The sequence below is a fragment of the Schistocerca cancellata genome, chromosome 4, assembly GCF_023864275.1.
Source record: "Schistocerca cancellata isolate TAMUIC-IGC-003103 chromosome 4, iqSchCanc2.1, whole genome shotgun sequence".
Lineage (NCBI taxonomy): Eukaryota > Metazoa > Arthropoda > Insecta > Orthoptera > Acrididae > Schistocerca > Schistocerca cancellata.
Window position 1 is genome coordinate 85137814 of NC_064629.1, and position 23134 is coordinate 85160947.

Consider the following 23134-nt stretch of genomic DNA (forward strand, 5'->3'; position numbering starts at 1 on the left):
TATCTGTTTTTCTATAGGTGTCTGGTTTGTTTTTCTCCAGAGATCCTCATTACTTATTTTTTCTGGTCGCCAGATGTTCATTCTGCAATAGATGCCCCGAGATGTTTATTTATGAAACTGTATAACTGTGATGTTATCCTTTTATTTGCTTTCCAACTCCATAACTGCCATACAGAACAACAGCTTTCACATTTTAGTTTTGTATGTGATGTTTCTGTTTCTCCATATTGAATACAGTTGTACGAAGCCAGCACATGCCTTCTTTATGTGGCTTTTCACATCTTTTCCCCAGCTCCACCGCCTTCTGTCACCACACTACCCAGATACAGGAACAAATTGATGATCTCCACTTGCTGCTCCCCTCCGAGCAGCAGCGCTTCGGTGTTCCCAGAATTTATTCTCATTTTCTCTGTTTTTCCTATATTTATTTTGAGCCCAGCACTCTATGCTTCTTTTTTCAGTTAATTTAATTTAGCTTTCATATCTGTCAGCCTTTTAACTACTAAAACTATGTCATTTGTGAAATCCAAATCCTCCAGATGTTCGTGGATCTCCCATTGGGTTCCTCATCTCCTGCCCAATGTGACTCGTCTCATAACTGAGTCGAGGAGAAATAAGAAGAGCATTGGTGACAAAATACAACACTGGTAGACTCCAGTCGTTACCTCTATTGGATCTGTGAGATTTCCATTGTGGAGCACACAACATTTGTAGACAACATACAGATCTCTGATGATATTTAGAATCTTCTGTGGTATACCATACTTCTGCAACACGTGCCGTGGCACTTGATGTATCACAGAATCGAAGGCCTTTTCAAAATCAATGACTGCCAGGTACGTGATTGCGTGGACTTCTTTGCTTTGCGCTAATATGATCGTAAGAGTACTAATAAGGCAAACACAACTACGTTGTGCACAAAAACTGGCCTGTTTTTTACCAATCGATTTTCAACTGAGTCTTTAATCCTATTTAAAATAATTCCGGTGAGGACCTTACCAGGCACTGACAGCAATGTATTTCCATTCCTTTTGGGGATTTCTCTTTTAGCCAAATATGCTTCAGTGGGGTGTGGAGCATATTAACAGTACTTTCTATACGTTGTCTAGACCTGGGGCCTTTGCCTTTTTTAGGCTTCTCAAAGCACTCCTAATTTCAACCATTGTGGGACACTGCAGATTTGGATGTCTTTGCAATTCAACAGCTCTTTGAAATGTGATTCCTATCTCTGTACTTGTGTCTGATGGTTTGTAATTGTCACCCCATCCTTATTCTAACCTGGTCCTTCTCGTCTAAAGTTGTTCCTTGAGAGACATTTGGTGATATTATCAGCTCCTTTATATTTCCCTGTCTTTCTGCCTCTTTTGCTACGTGTGCCTGCTCATTTATCCATTTCCATTTATCTCGCCTCATCCTCATTTTCACTCCTTTGTTTGCCTCCGTTTATTCTTTATGCACTTTGATGTTCTGTGCCCTTGTATTACAAAAATTTAACTTTTGTTGTAGTTCTTTTTTGCAGCTAATTTCATTCCACATTTCATTAGCGATCCATTCATTCCTTTTATGTGTCTTAAATTCTAATATGTTCTTTCCAACATCTAAATGACTGTCTTTGTTTTTGCCAACCTATTTTAATTCCTTTCTGTATAAAGTTTTTGTCAAAGAGGACATTTTGTAGATCAGGGGCAGATCATTTTTTGCTATCGTTTAACCTTACCACATCTTTTTCTTGCTCCTGTGATTGAGTTTGGTTCTACTTGCCAGTATCTTCAATCTGAACTCATCCAAAACTAAGTGGTGGTCACTTCCATCATCTGCCCCTCTCTTGTTTCTGACATTCAACAGAGAGTGTCAAAACTTATGGCTTACAGCTATGTGATATGTTTGAGTTTCAGTAACATGATCTGACAAGAACCACATTATCTTATGGCAGTTGTGATGTGGAAACAGTGTGCCTTCAGTGACTAAAGTCATGCTTAGTGCTCATATCTATCAGCAGTTCACCATTTGCATTTCTATTGCCAGTGCTGTTAACACTCATGATGTGTTCACACCCTTCATTTTATGAACCAACTTTTGTGTTCAAGACTTCCATTAAAATTTTTATGTCTCTACAATTAGTTTGTCCAAGGATTCCATTTAGCTCTGTATAAAATGTATCTCTTAATTCTCCTACAGTCATGTCAGTATGTGCATAGCATTGAATTGCTGTGATATTTTGCACATTTGTTCTAGAGAATGCAGTTATTATCTTTTCTGATACTAATTTCCTCACCAGTAACCTTCTTTTGCAGTGTTTAGATAGAACGAGCCCTACACTATTGCTGTGCATTGTATCTTCACCTGTGTGTCCCACATACAGCAGGACTCCACCATTTTGTGATTGAACTTCCCCAGATTCTGGCTGCTCCAGTCTACAGTTCTCCATCTATTTTTCAACCTGACTTAACCTTCCTGCCTCTCTCTGTGTTCTTACATTCCAAAATCCAATAAAGGTTTTCCTTTTCAGGCCTAAGGTCATATCCTTAAGATCCATCTGGCTATTTCTCCTTTTAGTTTCTGTGATTTGAAATTTTTGTGGTGTGGGTTATCAGCCCACAGCCTCCTGCCCCCCCCCCCCCCCCCTCTGGCTCCGAGTGTTCTGGTGGGGCTGCCACCTCATGACCCATACAGGGCCTTACCCCTTTGATAGCTTGTCTTCACTTTGACTGTGGAATGCTATCCATCCCTCCATAGTGAAGCTTATGTGCATCACCGGCATCTTGGTTACTGAGGATCTTCTGCTGCCCACGTTAGGGTACTGTGCCTGCTGCCACACAGTCACAGAGAGGAAAAGGAAAGGACAGGTTACTAGGCAGGATGTTGTGAGACATACTTTCTCTGGATCCTCTGTGGAGACCTGACAAGCTTGGGAGGCCTGCCGGGAGTTGAACTACTGCTGATATAGCCCTCCACTTCATTGGAACACAAAAACCCCCTCACGTATAGGGACAGTGTTTCATTAAGTCGATGTCTCTTGAGGGGGATCTCTTAGAGACATTATATAATAAAAGTCAGATTGCTTTTAAGTAGGTTAGTGTTTTTATTGTGATGGATCCATTTCGGCTAGATTGCCACCTTCAGAGCATGTGCGAAAGCTATTTATTATAATGTTGGTTATCGCATTTTCAGACTTACAAATTTTGTTGTTACAACCATATTCCATCAGTGGTTACTGTCGCAAAACAGTTTATAATGTAAGAGTCCTAAATCTACACTATGTTGTAACAGGATACAGAGTGACAGCAACCACTGACGGTATATGGATGCAAGTACAAAATTTGTTTATCTGAAAATATGATAACCAACATTATAATAAAAGAAAATATTATGTAACATTCACAGATGATCTGAAGAAGGCATTCTACTGAAAATGAATCCATCACAATAAAAACACTTTCCTTCTTAACAAAAATGTTGATCTTATTACATAATAAACAGCTTACGTAATTTTTTCTGTCTGTCTCATTTTATTTGACTGCCCTGTTTACTATACTCCTAATAAAACATAAAAATACTCTAGTTAATGTTTTGGTTGCTGACATTCAGAGCACATGTAAATAGTATATTATATTGACTCACTACCTGAAGTTTCTCTTCATGGTAATATGAGATACTCAAACAGGTACTTTATTAATATAGGAATTTCTCTGTATGATCTGCACTAGACCAACAATTTTGTCTGGTCTGTGGTTGGAATCATGAACAATGGTGGTAAAATTTAGGCTCATCCTGCACACCTGACAGCACACTCTCTCTGACAGCCAGTGAGCATTCAGTAGTGTATTGAGCAGTCTGCTATGAACCTCACAGCCATTGCAAACATTAAACATGATCATAGCGAGTTACTTGGGGAATTTTTATTCCATTTGTTGCAAGTCATTATGCCTGACGATGGTGGTGAGTGACAAATTCTACATAAGCAAACAAAAGACATAACTTCATGAATACACACTTTCTTCAAGTGCAGAGCCCCTCTACGTGCATACCACAACTATTGCCTGGAACCAGCAACACTGCAATTCCTGTCAGTGCCTTGACCTGCACAAACTGCCATCATTCATGAAGCAGGTTGTAGTAACATCTTACTGCTTACAAATCTGAACACGTCTCTTATATTTACACCAAGATCCACTGATGCTTCTTTAGTACTCCTGTGCCCAACTCAGTCCATTGTTCCATTTCTGGGTCACAGAGCTATTCCTTCTTTCTTGTACCCTGGGCTTGTATGCTGGCCTCTGTCACCTTTCTGTTATCTACGTCATACTCTGCAGGCCATCTAATAGTGTGTGGTGGAGGTTACTTCTGGTACCACTAACTGATCCCTTCTACCCTGTTCCACTCGCGAATGAAGTGTGGGGAGAATGATTGTCAGTAAGCGTCTGTATTGGCTGTAATTTCTTTAATTTTCTCATGGTGGTGATTATGCGAGATGTATGTGGGAGGAAGTAATATGTCTTCCGACTCTTCTCAGAAAGTGCAGCACTCTCGAAATTTCAGTAGTAAACCTCTCTGTGATGCACAATGACTGACTGTGACATATGCCTATGGAGTTTGTTGAATAGCTCAGTAATGCTTTTGTACCAACTAAATGATCCCGTGATGAAACATGCCATTCTTCGGTGGATATTCTCCATCTCCTCTATCAGTTCTACCTGGTGAGGATCTCATATTGATGAACACTATTCAAGAATCATGGATAAACTTGAAGAGTTCCGGGTACATGTCAACAGCATTAACAGTAGTACCCAGTTCACTATGGTGGTAGAAAAAGATGATACCTTTCCTTCCTTGACTTCCTCATCCATAGCAAATTAAATGGGTGCTGAAATGGATGCCTTTGATCACCAAATAAGTGAAGTAATCTCAAGTGAGAATCCCATGAAGACTATCAACAAAGAGAAGGCAAAGAATTTGTGTTTTTCTCTTTCTGCAGGTCTGTGTTGTGTAAGATTTGCCACTTGTTGAAGATGCAAAATCAAATTGATCTTCAGGCCTCCATAAAAAATTCAGGAATTACTGAGACCAGTTAAATATCTGTCAGGTCTCAGAGCACCTGGATTCAATGAGATACCTTGAGAGTGTGGCCAGTCTTACATCGGGCAAACAGTGCACACTGTAGAAAAATGCAGGAAGGAACAAGAGAGGTTTTATCACACTATCCTGAAAAATCTGCTTTAGCTGAGTATGCTCTAGAAAACAGCCACTGCATAAAATTTGAGGATACCTCGGTAGTGGTTCGCACTACTTGTTTCTTGGACAGTGCAATTAAAGAACCCATTGACATAAAAATCACTGCCAACACTCTTAATAGAGATGACAGCCTACAGCTCAGCATGGGATTTAGCAGTCGTGTGACTGAAGCTGAAGCTGGCACATTGAATACGGAGTCACCATATGTCCATATTGTTGATTCCACAAGCATCAGTGACATCATAGACAGCAGCTACAGTGTATGGCTCGATGCACAAGAGCAGTTCATTATTGTGAGCTCACAGAATCGGTTTCTTATGCATTATAGCAGCACTGCAGGAGTAAAGCTGCAAATTCTCCACAAGGATGCAGTAAGAGAATTAGGCTTGCCAGTCACTGCTACTTTGCAGCGATCTCAACAATCATTGTGTGGGAGTGTTTTCTTGGTTCACAAAAAGAATTTGACATTGTGCCCCACTGCAGACTGTTAAAAAAGGTACATACATATGGAATAGGTTCCCAGATATATGAGTGGCTTAAAGAGTTCTTAAGTAATAGAACTCAGTGTGTTGTCCTTGATGCCGAGTGTTCATCAGAGACAAAGGGTATCATCAGGAGTACCCCAGGGAAGTGTGATAGGACAACTATTATCTTCTGTATAGATAAATTACCCGGTAGAAAGGGTGGGCAGCAATTTACAGTTGTTTGCTGATGATGCTGTAGTGCACAGGAAGTTGTCAAAGTTTAGCGACTGTAGGAGGACACAAGATGACTTGGACAAAAGTTGTAGTTAGTGTCATGAATGGCAGCTAGCTCCAAAAGTAGGTAAATGTAAGTTAATGCAATGAATGGGAAAAACAAATCTGTAAAGTTCAATACGGTATTAGTAGTGTCCTGCTTGACACAGTAATGTCCTTTAAATACTTGGGTGTAACATTAAAGAGCAGTATGAAGTGGAATGAGCCTGTAAGGATTGTGGTAGGGAAGGCGAATGGTCAACTTCGATTTTTTGGGAAAGTGTGGCTCATCTATAAAAGAGGCCACGTATAGGATGCTATTGTGACCTATTCCTGAGTACTACTTGAGTGTTTGGGATGCACACCAGGTTGGACTGAAAAAAAGACATCAAAGAAATTCAGCACAGGCTGCTAGATATGTTACCGGCAGATTCAAACAACATATAAGTATTACGGAGATGTTTCAGGAACTCAAATGGGAATCCCTGGAGAGAAGACAATGTTCTTTCTGAGGAACACTGTTGAGAAAATATGGAGAACTGGCATTTGAAACTGACTGCGGGACAATTCTACACCAGCCAACATATGTTTTGCATAAGGAGAACAAAGATAAGGTATGAGAAATTAGGGCTCATATGGAGGTGTACGGACAGTCATCTTTTCCTCGCCGTTTTTGTGAGTGGAACGAGAAAGAAAATGACTATTAGTGGTACAGGGTACCCCCCACCATGCACCACATGGTGGCTTGCGGAATATGTTGTCCAGTGCACACGTTTTCAACCCTAGCAGTAGCTGCTGTCAACCTACCATGAATGCAACTGGCTTGGATGTGGAATTATTATTAAAGAAATGAGGAAACAGTGTGAAATATGAAACACGTATCACAAGTAGTACCATTATAAGATTAAGAAGAAAGCCAGATGACTTCAAATTTGTGATATTTTCATCTTCTCTAAACCCTTACAGACCCTCTGGCTACAATTGTGTGCATTAATGTTTGCTGTGTATTAGCTGCAACAGAAATATTTTTGCTCAATGGAAACCTCATGTACACTTTTGTGAGTGGTCAATCATTTCAACATGCACAACTGCTGCCACCTGTTGGTCGTAACTATAAAAATATCAACAAGTGAATGTAGCAGTACACAGCAACTTGTGGCCACCAGAATACATAGAAGTGCTTGGTTAGTTATATTCCACTGTGTAACTGAATGTGATTATTATTATTATTGTTATTTTGCATGGTAATTGTTGAATGATCAGTTTATTTATTACAGCAGTGAATATTTCAAAACTAATCATTTCAGTCCATAAAAAGTAGTGAAATTTTGAAAACGGGTACATATATGTGTATTAACCTTGCATCTAAAATCATTAAAAAATCACTTAAGAACATTGGAGCATAAAGAAAAATTCTCCTTCCTTCAGAAAAAACAGGTCTAAAAGGGTTCAGTATATAAACATATCACAAACGCTCCCCTCCACAGCCATGAACTTACAAGTGAGATGTTGTGTTTCTTAATGTATTCATAAACAAAAGAAGGAAACCCTGCCTCCTTTCTACTGCCTAAGTCCACACTGAATGTCTTCCAGTCTACTAAAACTGCGCAATTATCAGTGTGATGTCGCCTTGTGTTTACTGAAATGATTTCTGACACTTCGAATGTGTGGCTGTTTCTCCCTTATGTGTATTGAGCTTATAAGTGTGTACCAGCAGCAGTCCACCAGCAGTCATTCTATTGGGCAGCGACCAAGGAATGCTTGCTCAAAAGTTAATGGCAATTTAATCACTTGACATGGCTGGAAGTCCGAGAACATTTTATTCTAAATGGATTTAGTTTTAATTTTTATAAATATGTTTGTTAGAGCGTGTAAAGCTCCAAAGAAAACATCAAATGAATCCAAGCTACTCACAACTTCTAATATTTCTAAATATTCACACTATGTGTTTTTACGAGGTCTGTTCAAAACATTCAGGAACATTCGTAATTTCGTGCCAGTGGTGTGTTGAAGTGAAATGTGGTTGGCACCCCTGCACATACTAATTTTTAATTTGTAACTGCCAGAAGCTTCAGTGTTGTATGTCCATTAGTTATTGTTCAGTGCTGTATTGAGTAGAACATTGTGTCACACAGTTAGCAAATTTCGAGATGGCAGAATTAGGGGAGCAATGCCTATGCATTAAATTTTGCGGAAACTCAAGAAGACCTTTACAGAGACAAACCAAATGATGCAGGAAGCCTACGGTGATGAGTGTTTAAGCTGTGTTCAGTGTTACAGATGGTTCACACAGTTAAAAAATGGCTGTATGGAAGTCAAAGATGAGAACAAAATTGTGCATGCCAATCGAAGACTGACTGTCCGAGAGATTGCAGAAGAATGTAATATTTCAAACAATTTCAAACAGGATGGAATGTAACAATACCAGAGAAGGGAAGTTGCCACTCACCTTATAACGGAGATGCTGAGTCGCGATAGGCACAATAAAAAGTTTCACACAATCATAGCTTTTGGCCATTAAGGCCTTTGTCAGCAGTACACACACATACACACACGCAGACACACACACACACTCACAAATGCAACTTGCACACACGCCTGCAGTCTCAGAGAGCTGAAACAACACTGCGAGCAGCAACACCAGTGTATGATGGGAGTGGCGGCTGGGTGGGTGAGGAGGAGGCTGGGGCAGATAGGGGGAGCGATAGTATGGTTGGAGTGGCGGACAGTGAAGTGTTGCAGTTTAGATGGAGGGCAGGAGAGAAGGTGCGGAGCGGGGAGGGGGGTAAGTAGTGGAAAGGAGAGAAACAAAAATAAAAATAAATTAAAAGACTGTGTGTGATGGTGAAATGACGGCTGTGTAGTGCTGGAATGGGAACAGGGAGGGGGCTGGATGGGTGAGGACAGTGACTATCGAAGGTTGAGGCCAGGAGGGTTACGGGAACGTAGGATATATTGCAGGGAAAGTTCCCACCTGTGCAATTCAGAAAAGCTGGTGTTGGTGGGAAGGATCCATAGGGCACATGCTGTGAAGCATTCATTGAGATGAGGGGTATCATGTTTGGCAGCCTGTTCAGCAACAGGGTGGTCCACTTGTATTTTGGCCACAGTTTGTCGGTGGCCGTTCATGCACACAGACAGCTTGTTGGTTGTCATGCTTACATAGAATGCAGCACAGTGGTTGCAGCTTAGCCTGTAAATCACATGACTGGTTTCACAGGCAGCCCTGCCTTTGATGGGATAGATGATGATAGTGACCGGACTGGAGTAGGTGATGGTAAGCGGATGTATGGGACAGGTCTTGCATCTAGGTCTATTACAGGGGTATCAACCATGAGGTAAGGGATTGGTAGCAGGGGTTGTGTAAGGATGGATGAGTATATTGTGTAGGTTCGGTGGGAGGTGGAATACCATGGTAGGAGGGATGGGAAGGATAGTGGGTAGGACATTTCTCATTTCAGGGCACGACGAGAGGTAATCAAAACCGTGGCGGAGAATGTAATTCGGTTGCTCCAGTCCTGGATGGTACTGAGTTAAGAGGGGAAGCTCCTCTGTGGCAGAACTGTGGGACTTTGGGAGGTGGTGGGAGATTGGAAAGATAAGACACGGGAGATTTGTTTTTGTACAAGGATGGGAGGTTAATTACGGTCAGTGAAGGCTTCAGTGAGACCCTCGGTATATTTAGAGGAGGACTGCTTGTCACTGCAGATGCGACAACCACGGGTGGCTAGGCTGTATGGAAGGGACTTCTAATGGGTGGCTGCTGTTGAAGTGGAGGTATTGCTGGTGGTCAGTAGGTTTGATATGGACCGAGGTACTGATGTAGCCATCTCTGAGGTGGAGGTCAACATCTACATATACACATTCCTCCAGAACCTCAACAACTTCTCCCCCATTTGCTTAACCTGGTCATAACCCAACCTAACAAGCCACCTTCCTAGATGTTGACCTCCACCTCAGAGATGGCTACATCAGTACCTCCGTCCATATCATACCTGCTAACCACCAGCACTACCTGCACTTCGACAGCTGCCACCCATTCCATACCAAGGAGTCCCTTCCGTACAGCCTAGCCACCCGTGGTCATTGCATCTGCAGTGATGAGCAGTCCTCTAAATGTTCCGAGGGTTTCACTGAAGCCTTCACTGACCGTAATTATCTTCCCATCCTTGTACAAAAACAAATCTCCCGTGCCTTATCTTTCCAGTCTCCCACCACCTCCCAAAGTCCCACAGTCCGGCCACGGAGGAGCTTCCCCTTGTAACTCAGTACCATCCGGGACTGGAGCAAGTGAACTACATTCTCCGCCAGGGTTTTGATTACCTCTTGTTGTGCCCTGAAATGAGGAATGTCCTACCCACTATCCTTCCCACCCCTCCTACCATGGTATTCCGCCGTCCACCGAACCTACGCAATATACTTGTCCATCCTTACACAACCCCTGCTCCCAATCTCTTACCTCACGGCTCATACCCCTGTAGTAGACCTAGATGCAAGACCTGTCCCATACATCCTCCTACCACCACCTACTCCAGTCCGATCACTAACATCACCTATCCCACCAAAGGCAGGGCTACCAGTTAGGATCATGTTACGAAATTCTAACACAGCATCTTGGAATGCATCATGTTGCCACCATGTTCGTCCCATAGTGCATGAGTCAAGATCGAAATGACCTTTGCCTCACAACCTGTGAAGAGCTTTTTCATCACGCAAATGAGAACAAGATGTTCCTTAAGAGAATCATAACTCGTAATGAGGTGTGGGTCTACAGTTATGAATTTGAAACCAAGGTTCAATCTTCACAAGGGTCGGGAAAAGTTCTCCAAGACAAAAAAGCTTGTTAGGTCAGGCCAAATGCAAAGGCATGCTGATAGTTTTCTTTGACTTTAAAGGATTAGTTTATCATGAATTCATGCCACAGGGACAAACTGTTAATCGATAGTATTATCGGACTTTTGTGATTCCTGAGAGAAAATATGAGAAGGAAATGGCCTGAAATGCGGCTAGACAATTCATGGCTTTTTCATCATGATAACACACCTGCACATTCAGCGCTGTTGGTGCGTGACTATTGCACAAAAAATGAAATCACTGTGCTGGCTCATCCTCTGTACTCACTGGGTGTGGCCCCTGTGAATGTGTTTTATATTTCCAAAGTTGAAAACCCCTTCGAAAGAACAACAGACAAAATAAAATAAAATTCACAGATGGTGCTTCACATGTTGCAGCAAGAGGCGTACCAAGACTGCTTCCAGATACCATGCACAATAAGTAAAAGCTAAGCATAGAAAAATTTTGTGGACGAAGTTCCAGAAATTTTTGAACAGATCTCGCATTTGATAAGACACTACTTTTCAGTCTCTTTAACAGAATCTGGTTTTCTGTGCATTAACTTTGTTTGTAACTGGTAGTGAATGTTTTAATATCTGTGTTCAAATACCAGTTTCCTTTATTTATATTTAAGGTTCAGTATGCTTTGAAACATTTTCGTGATGTTGTCGGCAAAAACAAGCTTGAAGTTCTGCCGGGAAATGGGACTGTGGTATTAGAGACTGTAACAACCATCCATAGTATGCTCAAAATGTACGTCCTCAATGAACAAAGGTATGTATATCTGTTGTTTGTTTTGCATTCTCACATAATCTGTCATGATATCTGGATTTACACTTAAGACTGACTGAACAACTTTTGCAGTTCAGCTTTGGTTTCTGCAACAAACCAAGTATATCAAAGTCTTGCCAAACTAATTAAACTCTGTGATGATGTTCTGCTACAAGGAGAGAAAGCTTTAAATAAAGAAAATGTGAATGAAGTTATCCATCTTGTTGAAGAAGCAGTCCAGGTAATTCCAAAACAATGTTCGTGCACTGTGCCATGTCAATATATCATTTTCTCCCCTCAATCTAACATATATTTTTGCTTTTTGAAACTCAGTAGTTTGTGTACTCATACAGATAAACTATCAGCTTTTCACCTGATAAACATTTCGTAGTTAAGTAAATGAGATTTTTTGTAGATTAGGCAATGAAGATTAGTTCATATACGCTTGGTGACAAGCAAACATTACAATATTTGTTGTTACACATTTGAATTTTTAACAAGTCCTGATGCTGACTGCTTGATTACTGACAAAACTGCATGCTGTGTTGTCTCCAAACGTATTTCATAATACTAATGTGGAAATTATTAGAGGCAACATAAGAGGGAAGTTAATGATAATTTCTTTAAATATTTTTGTTCCAGTACCTTTAGCTTACATTATCAGAACATAATAAAAAAGTAAAAAACCAATTTTCCATCCTGGAAAGCATAATAATTTCATGGAAAATTTTGGAGTGTGTTGGAATTTAATTGTACAATTGAACAAGTAAAGATTTTTAAGTATCAGAATCTCTCTCCTGTCCCATTTGCTAAGCCATTTCAATGCTTTAAAGATCGCAATCCCTTGTTTATGCATCCCAAAAACTACTATATCACCTGTAGAAAATGAATAATAAAGTTTCTTATGTTTGTATATGATAGTAGATAAAAATGTGAACACAAACATTTTAGCTTCTTTGCACTGTATGGCACACATCTTAAGTATAAACATAATACATTCCAGCAATATTATATTTGCAATACTTTCACTATTTTTAATTGGTCCCCTCCAATTTTTAATTACATTTCCTCATCATTTCAGCACTTGGTAACACTAGCCCAGGATCAGATAGCCCATAGAGAAAGCAGTACAAAAGCTACAACTAATCATATAACTCATCGTGGGCCTCTGTTGGATCGGGCATCAAATTATGGTTTGGGAGGAACTGACTTTCCACAGCGTAGCTCATTGCCTGATATTCCTCTTACTCCAAGAGAGCGACAGATATTAGAGCAGACATCTACTTCTGTCACAGACAGGCATGGAATAAGTTCTGTACCACATTCACAGAGCTCAGAGTCGATATTGAATGATACTAGTCCACCACCAAAACCACCTCTGCCAACAAGGTAGTGTGACTTTTCCTCTGCCATTTATACATATAAACTGTTTATGCAATTAACTTACATATTCTTGAGTGTCCAATTTTTAAATATAATTTTAATGCTTTCCACCCATTTTACACATGCATGTGCTTATGTATCACAGATGTAGATAAGATACATCGTTTTCCTGGTAATGTGTTTTATTCTTAGCACATGACATAGGTATTTCAGACTAAAAAACTGGATTCTGTGGCCTATGTCAATTAGAAACAAGCAAATTCAGCAAATTTCATTATTTAGGCCTTAGAAAATAGTTGGTTCTCAAAGTAATTCTGTGTCATGTGCTGACGGTGCATGACCACTGTATTTGAAATAACTCTAATTGTTGTAATACAAAGTCTTTTGTAGCAGTTTTAGACATAATTTTTATTTACAAATTCATCTTTAGGTGGAAAATGTATCAGTTTGTAACTCATGACATTAGTATGTGTACATAAGGGCTTAGTGAAAACAAATACCTACACAAAATTAAATCATACTTGAAGCCTCAAATTCTTGAAATTATTGTTGCAGTTTCTGAAAAATCCCAGCATTACATGTTTGTTCTAAAAATGATATTTTTGAATCTACCAAAACTGCTATCAGTAGTTTTTATATTTCCACAACTAGTTCCAATCTTTGATCACTGCCACATGTGGTGTCCGCATTTCAAGTAAAGCAGATATGTGAAATGTAAAATTTAATATGTATACATATTACTGAGATTACTAATAAAGCTGCACATTGTCATTTTGCTTCTAAACTTACTTAAATGCACAACTCTGTACAAACACATTAGAAGAGCACAGGAAAAGAATATGCTTTGTCCACATTATTAAATTGTCCAGCAGAGCAGTTTTAAAGTTTGGAACTGAAATTCATGGATAGTGATTCACAAAATCAATGAATACAAAAGTCGTAATGGATGGACATGTTATAGACATTAAATTTAATATAAATTGATTCCTTAAAAATTTAAATTGTGATTTTATTGGCATAATATTTAAAGTAATGTCATGCCCTTCAAGGAAAAATTGTGCATAGCTGAATGCACGATATTGCTAGTAAAATTGTATTTTTTGTTAAACATTATGTGTCAGATTATTTTGTAATGAAAACAATGTTTGAAACAATAAAGATACTTCTAGATATGCAGGTTCTCTATGCCGTTTTAACTTCATGTGATAAAGTGGTAAAAAGAATAAAATATATCACTTTGTTCCAACATTGACTTGTCAGCCTAGTGTAAAACATTTATGTAAATCACTCTAGCTTCTTGTCTATTATAATTATTGTTATTATTACATAAAATTTTAAAAATATTTAATTATATTTTTATATTTTACCTATGTAAGCAGGGGATGGATATTCTCCAGAGTGCTGCTCTTGAAGTCACAGTGAAACTGTCACCACCGATAAAATCCAAGCTCCATTGTAAGTTACTCAGTGTTGACTGAGGTAGTGACTTTTTTGTGATGACTACCTCTCTAATGGACCATGTTGGCAAATGACATTTCCTCAAATATTTATTTATTCTTCAGAAATTACTCCCAATTTTGTATCACCACAACATCAAGAGGCATAGGTTTACATCAAACTTAACCATGATTCACACCCAACCCATTGTTAGAACTTCTCTAACAATGGAAGTTACATTCACAGTCTCTAAAAGCTTCAGTTCACTCACAAGATAGTTAAGGTACCTTTATAGACTGTAATTCTTGTTCTGCTCTGAGCATGAATCACAAAAGCTTAAAGATGTTTGACTTTCTTGTGCAGTAATTGTGCACAAAGTGATTTAAAAGAAAACAACTTCACTGCTCCCTTTTCTTCCTGTAACTTAAGTGTAAGTGTAGAACATTGAAGTTGCATTTGAAAGCTGATGGATATTGAAAGAGTGGGCAGACAACTGCCATCTGTAATAGACATCATTAGTACTTATGTTTGGTAGGCAAACTTTTTTTGGTAGTCCGTGCAGATTGCTTTTGTTTCACTAGACTTTTGGCTTTTCAAACAAGAAGTGCTCTTTCTGGAATAAAATGTTTGTGCTTTGACTTTGTGTACTTTCTGGTCAGTGGTGATCTTATTGATTTCTTTCAAGACTTGTTTCTTCATGTCATCGATATAACATTGCATTCAGCTCCTTCATCTCAGCAGTGTAATTACTGCAGATTGAGTATGTATCATTCCTTTGATACCCAAAAGCTATATTGAATTTAGTGTTGAATACTCTTATATGCATTTCATATGGAATGTTAAAATTCAAGTATTTTTCCTGGATCAATTCATGCAGTTTTTCTACCAAAAGTTCCCCTGGGAGATACAAATTTTTAGTCTTTATCTATGTTGTAATGTCTTGATCTACCCTTAAATAAATGAATATGATCATAAACAGCCATTCCTACTTCTTCCTTAATTTTCCATGGCCTACTTCCATGCTTACCCATTCCAGCACGAAGTGTCTTGCCCAGTTTCAAAAGTTTCAGAACTGTCATTAATCACCACCTAGTTATTCCAGGTACTGCCCTGAAGGCTTTTCTTTTTATAGGAATGTGCAGTGTCGTCACCTTTCATTCTTACTCTGTTGCTGAAATTACACTCTCAGAGGTGTGATTCATCTTCATTCTTCCTTGATCACCTTTTATGAAATGGAAGTAGTGTTATGAGACCTTTCAGATATAATAATTGTTCATGTCAGTCTAATATATCACCAAATGTTCGTATAATATTTGATCTTTCTTCAGCACTTACTACCTCAAAACAAATTAACCTACAGTTGCAGTCTTCTCCTAGTTCATGCGACTGAATCTTTAATGTCTTCATGACTGTATTCATTCACCTTCATAATTGCCTTTCCCTAACACTATTAGAATCTGAAGGTCTCTGTCTTCCATCCTCAGATGGAGTACTCATCATTCAATATAAATAATAATCCTACTCGCAAAACAATCAATTTTTGACAAGCTATTGTAATTGGATAGATAAAAAAATCTACTAACCAAGCGGTGGCAGAATACACGCATAAAAGATGGTTATAACTAGGCAAGCTTCTTCAGGCAGAAGGGTTGAAGGGGAAGGAAGGGGGATGAGGAAAAGGACTAGAGAGGTCTAGGAAAAGGGGTACATTTCAGGAAAGTCACCCAGAACCTTGGGTCAGGAGAGACTTTCCAGACAGGATGATAAGGAAAGAATTTCCAGACAGGATTATAAGGAAAGACTTATTGTTGAGGACTGCACCAGATGCAATTTGAAAACCTGAGAGCGTAAAAGTGGAAGACAGGGTAATATGCAAGACAGAGATCATTGTTTAAACATTTTACATGTGTTAATAAGAATGAAAACCTAAGTGCATTTTATGTAACAGAGGTGGGAGGGGGATGGTGAAAAATGGACAGGTAAGAAAATGAAACATGTAGAAAACTAAAATGGAATGAAGAAAGGAGTAGTTACTGTGAAGAAATACTGAGATGGAAGAAATTAACGCCAGGTGGGTGGTGAGAACCAAGGACCTGTTGGCAACTGTCAGAATGTAAGTACTGTTGTTTGTTCGTAGATTTAATGTGGACTGACGTCTATAGCTGGCCTTTGGTGAGGATGAAATCAACATCAAGGAAAGTGGCACAGGATTTGGAATAGAACCATGTGAAATTTAATTGGGAGAAGGTATTCAGAGATTCCAAGAATATTAACAGGTCAGTCTCACCATAAGTCCATATGGTAAAGATGACATCAATGTATCTAAACCAAACCAGGGGCTGAAGATTTTTGGATCCCCGGAAAGCCCCCTCCAAGCGACCAATGAAAAGATTGGCATAGGAAGGAGCCATCCTGGTTCCCATGGCCAAAACCCCTGATTTGTGTGTCTGCCTCTCAAAGATGACGTAGTTGTCAGTAAGCACAAAGTTGATTAAGGCGAGTAGGAAAAATGTCATAGATTTGGAATTATGTGGGCAGTGACTGAGGAAATGTTCAGCAGCAGACAGACCATGCACATGGGGGACGTTGGTATAGAGGGAGATGGCATCAATGGTGACAAGCAAGGGGCGTGGTGGGAGTGGCAGGGGCATGGATTTCAGATGATGTTCACATAGGTGGGAAGTCTTTGTACTACAGGTTGCGAATGCTGGTCAACCAAGGCAGATATATGTTCGGTTGGTGCCCTGTCTTCCAGCTTTAAGCCCTCAGATTTTCAAATCTCGTCCAGTACAGTCCCCAATGATAAGTCTTTTCTTTGCATCACATCCGATAAGTCTCCCCTGACCAGTGGTTCTGGGTAACTTTATCGAAATCTATCCCTTTTCCTAGACCTCTCCAGTCCTTTTCCTTCACACCTCTTCCTTCCCCTTCAATCCTTCTGCCTGAAGGAGGAGCCACTGGCTCCGAAAGCTTGCCTGTTATAACCTTCTCTTATGTGTGTGTTCTGCAACTGTTTGGTGAGTAGATTTCTTATCCATCTAGTTACATAATATAAATAATAAACTATTTAAACTGAAATGAATAATTTAAACTCCTCATTACCAAACAGAATGTCTCAAACTGAAGCAGCGATTTTCGCTAGTACCAACAATGCACAATGAAGAAAAAGTTGCTGTTTCTTGCTCCAACATGTTTACCAACCCACAAGGAATCTAATACTTTATATACAACATCAGACAGAGCACACTTATTCCATGTAGCAAGAGGCATTAGCACGTTCTTTCCCTGCATGCATAATTTGAAATAGGTTACGGAACATAGACTATTCATATTCTCACACTAGTCTGTTAACAGCATTGAACAACACGGAATCCTACATATCATGGTATACATACCTCATTTTTGGGAAAAAAGTAGACAGAGCACATTCTTTTCTTGTACTCTTCATTTGTAAGTAACATAAATGTTTATGGGACTTTCAGACTGAAATACTGACTCAATAGTTAAATGAAGTTTGCTTGTGATACATGCTCCATTCTCAAAATACAGGTCACTTTGCTAATGCACACAACTTGGAGGCAGCCATTTCCTATCCTGTGATGGAAGAGATTTCCATTGCCAGCATTTGGGTGGCAAAGGTGGTGGTGATCCATGTGTTGGATGGTGACCTTAAGTTTGGCTATCTCATTGGTGCTATTTGGGTGTAGTGGCACTGAGTTTCACTATCTCGCCACACGTCTTCTCATTACCATTAACAAAAATGCAATAATATACACTTCTTCAGGAGAGGGTTACCCTTAAGACAATTGATACACAAGTCACCAAAGTGGTGGTGCCAATTAAAAAAAGGCTTGCATCAGGTGAAGGGCAATGCAAGTTCTTTCCTTTTATTCACTGATGGATTCTGGTATACAGTGGGTAATGCAAATGGTACATTTTTATTAATGCCCCACAACAGCACTCATGAAAATCGGAATTTGTTGCCAATGTCAAACAATATATAATGTATTGTATGTTTGCAGATTGTACCCATGTCTGTCTGGTATTACACCATTTTAAGTAAGATAATGTGTGATTCTCAGCCTGGTGTGAGCCTTCCAGTTTGATGCTCTTTAATGGTTTGTGTGTCAATTCACTACTTATTTTCAAGCAGCATCTCATTTGGACTCGAGAGAACAAGTGGATCCTATCTGTACATGTCTGTCATGGAAAAGCTTAAGGTGTTCACTAGAAATCAAACACAGGATGTCTGTGTCAGTGGCTAACAATACTAAACACTAGGTCACACTGGCAGTCAGTATATACACATTTTCAATGATTTTTTAAACAATTTCATTGGATATATTAGATTACAGATTCAAATTTGTCAAGGACTGTCCACTATGATACAGTATGACATAATTTTTAGTGCATATATTTTTTGCTCTGATTGTTAATATATACTTGGACGTCCTCTGTGAATTTACACTAAAATTAAGGTGTTCTCTGGAACGGTGACTTAACTGAAATCCTAAACAATAAATAATTCTTACATACTACACTATCATGTCATATAGTCTGCAACCACAATATTTCTCTCATATTTGACTGAAATTTAGGCTGTACACAAGAGTTTGAAATTAATAAAAACCTATTTAGTACATTTGATGATCTGTATCTTGATTCAGTGTATTTCAACTAAGTCATCGTTCCAGAGAACACCTCAGTTGGCTTTACATTAAAGCATAATCACAGGTCAAAATCAAATGCTTAGATTCATCTGTGGTTCATTGACAGAATTATAGATTATTGTAGAGACTAGAGCTTTATGAAGATGGATTGTAATATAAATCCTACCCTGAATTCACTGTGATACTAACTGCTTTGCCAGGTGGAGTGGCTGCGCAGTTTGAGGTGCCGTGTCACGGAGGTTCGAGTCCTCCCTTGAGCATGGGGGTGTGTGTTGTTGTTAGCATAAGTTAGTTTAAGTAGTGTTTAAGTCTAGGGACTGACGACAGCAGTTTGGTCCCTTAGAAATTCGCACACATTTCAACATTTTGAACTAACTGCTTTACATGTCATGGCACATGATGGGCCACTGGCAGTTCTGTACCTGATACTTTCCACCTCTCTGCACAGTAGTACACACACACTAGTTGGGAATTTCTCTTTCATTATCTCATATTCCGGAATATAGGTAACACTTTTATGTTTAATTCCAAAATTCAGTTGGTATTGTGTTTATACGACAGAACTTGATATTCTGTACTAGGATACCTGTTTATTTATTTTTACCACATCAATTTTATTTTTCTATTTGTTGTTCCTATTTGAAATGTCAACCTTTATGGGTACTAGGACGGGAGCATGTTATACATGATAAGTCATGTGAATGCGTATGTCATTGTACAGAATTATGCATGTCAATGCCTTTAGATGATATATTGTTTTACTGATAACTTGAGTAAAATATATTTTTGTAGGAAATTATGTTCAGCTGCATGTTGTGCCAACAAGGGGTCAACTTTGTTCTTGGCAACAGTTTGGGTGTGGTGGCCATTCATCCTTGTGGACAGCTGATTGGTAGTCACACCAACTTGTAAAGCTGTGCAGTGTTTGAAGCAGAGTTGGTATATGCATGGCTGATTTGACAGGTGGCCCAGCATCTGATGAGATAGGATAAGCCTGTGACAGGACTGGAGTGGGAAGTGCTGGGTGGGTGGATGGGACAGGTCTCGCACCTTGGCCTTCCACAGGGATATGATCCCTGTGACATTGAGTTGGGAGTGGGAGTGGCATATGGATGGACTATGATGTTGTGAGTGCTTGGTGGGCAAGGGACCACCACTTTAGGATGGGTGGGTAGGATCTTGGGTAGGATGTCCCTCATTTCAGGGATCGTGATAGATAATCAAGGGCCTGGCAAAGGATATGATACATTTGTCGCAGTCGTGGATGGTAATGTGTGATGAAGGGGGCACTTCTTTGTAGCCCATTGTAAGGTTAGTGAGAGGATTGGAGGTATGTGTCTGGTTCAGGTTTATTGATGATATCTTACTGATGTTTTGATATCTCAATGATGTGGTGATATCTTAATGATGTGGACTCAGGGTCTCCTCATTCTGTCACAACAGTGACACATTCTCTCCCATGTGTTTCACCATGTTCTGCTACGCAATGTGTCATCTTTCTGCACTTTGATCTCCACACATCTGTCCACATTAAACCCCCTAACCACCAGCATTACCTGTGTTTTGACAGCTGCCATTCCTCCCACCGCAAAAAAATCTTTCCCATGCTGCTTGGCCAGCTGTGGACTATGTATCACTGATGATAACTCCCTTGCCCTGTATTCTGAATGTCTCATGAAGGCCTTCACAAACAGGCACTACATGCCAAACCCTAGTCCACAAACACATTTCCTGTGTCATGTCCTCAAAAAGTCTTAACCTCCCAACAACCCCAAGAATCAACTGTAAATGAGCTGCCCCTCTGTCACCTAATATCACCCTGGACTGGAACAACTGAACCACAAACTTTGTCAGGGCTCTGATCATCTGTCATCATGCCCTGAAATCACAGACATACTACCAAAAATTCTTTCCACCACTCCTAAAATGGTTTTCAATTGCTCACCCAACCTACTAAACATTCTTTCTAATCCATCCATATGCCACTCCTACTCCCAACACCATACCACAGGGATCTTACCCTTACCGAAAACTAAGATGCAAGACCTGCCCAACCCACTAAGCCAGTATTTCCTACTCCAGTTCTGTCACAGGCTTATCCTACTCCATCAGAGGCTAGGCCAACTGTCAAAGCAGCTATGTCATATACCACCTCTGCTTCAAACACAGCACAGCTTTTTATGTCTGTATGACTAACTATCAACTGTCAACCAAGTTGAATGGCCACCACCAAATTGTTGCAAAGAACAAAGTTGACCACCCAGTAGCACAACATGCAGCCAATCATAACATGCTCAGTTTCAATGGCTACTTAACAACTTGGACCATCTAAATCCTTTCCTCCAACACCAGCAGGTGGGAGTTATTCTTGCAACATGTCCTCCACTTCTGTAATTGTTCTGACCACAATCTCCGGTAAACCACTGTCCCCACATGCTCCACCCAACAGTTTCCTCTCTCTTCATTTTGCCACCCTCTCCCAATTCATGTTCTCACGTCACCTTCAGTGTGTGCTGCTCCCCACCGGCTGCAACAACCATGCATCACATGCCTAGCCTGTGATTTTGCCACTCTTCCCTCCTGTATTCATAGCCAGCAAACTGCTCTCTCTCTCTCCCTCTCCCTCTCCCCCTCCCCCTCCTCCCCCTCTCCCTTTCCCTCTCCCCCTCTCCCTTTCCCTCTCCCCCTCCTCTCCCTCTCCCTTTCCCTCTCCCCCTCTCCCTTTCCCTCTCCCCCTCTCCCTTTCCCTCTCCCCCTCTCCCTTTCCCCCTCCCTCTCCCCCCTCCCTTTCCCCCTCCCTCTCCCCCCTCCCTCACTCTCCCCCTCCCCCTTCTCCCCCTTCTCTCTCCCTCTCCCCCCTTCTCTCTCCCTCTGCCCCCTTCTCTCTCCCTCTCCCCCCTTCTCTCTCCCTCTCCCCCCTTCTCCCTCTCTCCCCCTTCTCCCTCTCTCCCCCCTTCTCCCTCTCTCCCCCCTTCTCCCTCTCTCCCCCCTTCTCCCTCTCTCCCCCCTTCTCCCTCTCTCGCCCCTTCTCCCTCTCTCGCCCCTTCTCCCTCTCTCCCCCCTTCTCCCTCTCTCCCCCCTTCTCCCTCTCTCCCCCCTTCTCCCTCTCTCCCCCCTTCTCCCTCTCTCCCCCCTTCTCCCCCTCCCTCCCCTATCTCTTCCCCTCCCCCCTCTACTTGCCTTACCAGACACAACTGCCACCCCAACCTAGTCCACCTGTCACAAAGCAGCACTAAAATTTTAGGTCCAGTTGGCGCCATATCGCCATGTAGGGGTATGGAGGGGGGGGGGGTGGCGTTGCAGTAAAGCATGGCTGTCGATGACTCAATGTTTCTATGTTTCTGTTTTATGTGACATTCAGTACTTTTTCATTGTGATCAATGGTTGAAGCCAGTTGTGGAAAAATAAAAACATTAACAGCAGCTCTTATGGATATAAAAATTTCTTTTTTTGCAATGCATGAATTTCCAAAGATGATACTGGATCTTAAAATGAATTTTTCCATAGGAGTTACCATATATCAGAAGGCAGTGAGGAACCACCACCACTCCCACCAAAACGTCGGCAGCGCTCAACACGACCAACACAACAGCAGCAACAGCAGTTGCAACAGCAGCAGCGTGATGTTGAAAGTTCAAGCCTTGAAGGCATTGGCGGACATCTCGGTACCAGTCTAGAGAGGCTCAGTTTACGTAGTCGTTCGCCAGAGGATACTTCCTCCTTACTTAGTGCATCAGCTGGTAGTCTGGATTCTGTTCTCAACCATTCACGGGATGAAGAGGAGTTACAAGCTCTTTCAGGACCTGCTGATGAATCACTCCATTCTATTGATGGTTCTCTAGTACCAGGTAGGTCTAGACACAGTTAATAGCTTTATTTTATCAAATTTTCTCTAGTTTTTATTGCTGAGGACCTAATTATAGTATCCAAAATTTCCTTACAATGAAGCCCTAAATTGGCAGTTTAATAGTGTCTGGAGTGTACCCTTTATCATTTATGCTTGTCAGAAGAGTGAAAGGTAAATAGCTGAAATTCGCATACACAAAGAAACATCAAATCCAATACTAAAAG

At 40.5% G+C, this 23134-nt stretch overlaps 1 protein-coding gene across 5 annotated transcripts in view; it reads left to right on the top strand.

The window, feature by feature from the left end:
- The window catches only part of LOC126184914 (guanine nucleotide-releasing factor 2), a 406168-nt gene that overhangs the window by 230300 nt on the left and 152734 nt on the right, over positions 1-23134 (top strand). For all 5 annotated transcript variants that reach the window (XM_049927576.1, XM_049927578.1, XM_049927575.1 and 2 more), the window contains 4 exons: positions 11437-11576; positions 11667-11814; positions 12655-12962; positions 22571-22911. In XM_049927576.1, coding sequence (XP_049783533.1) covers positions 11437-11576; positions 11667-11814; positions 12655-12962; positions 22571-22911 — 937 coding nt within the window. The remainder of the gene's footprint in view (positions 1-11436; positions 11577-11666; positions 11815-12654; positions 12963-22570; positions 22912-23134) is intronic.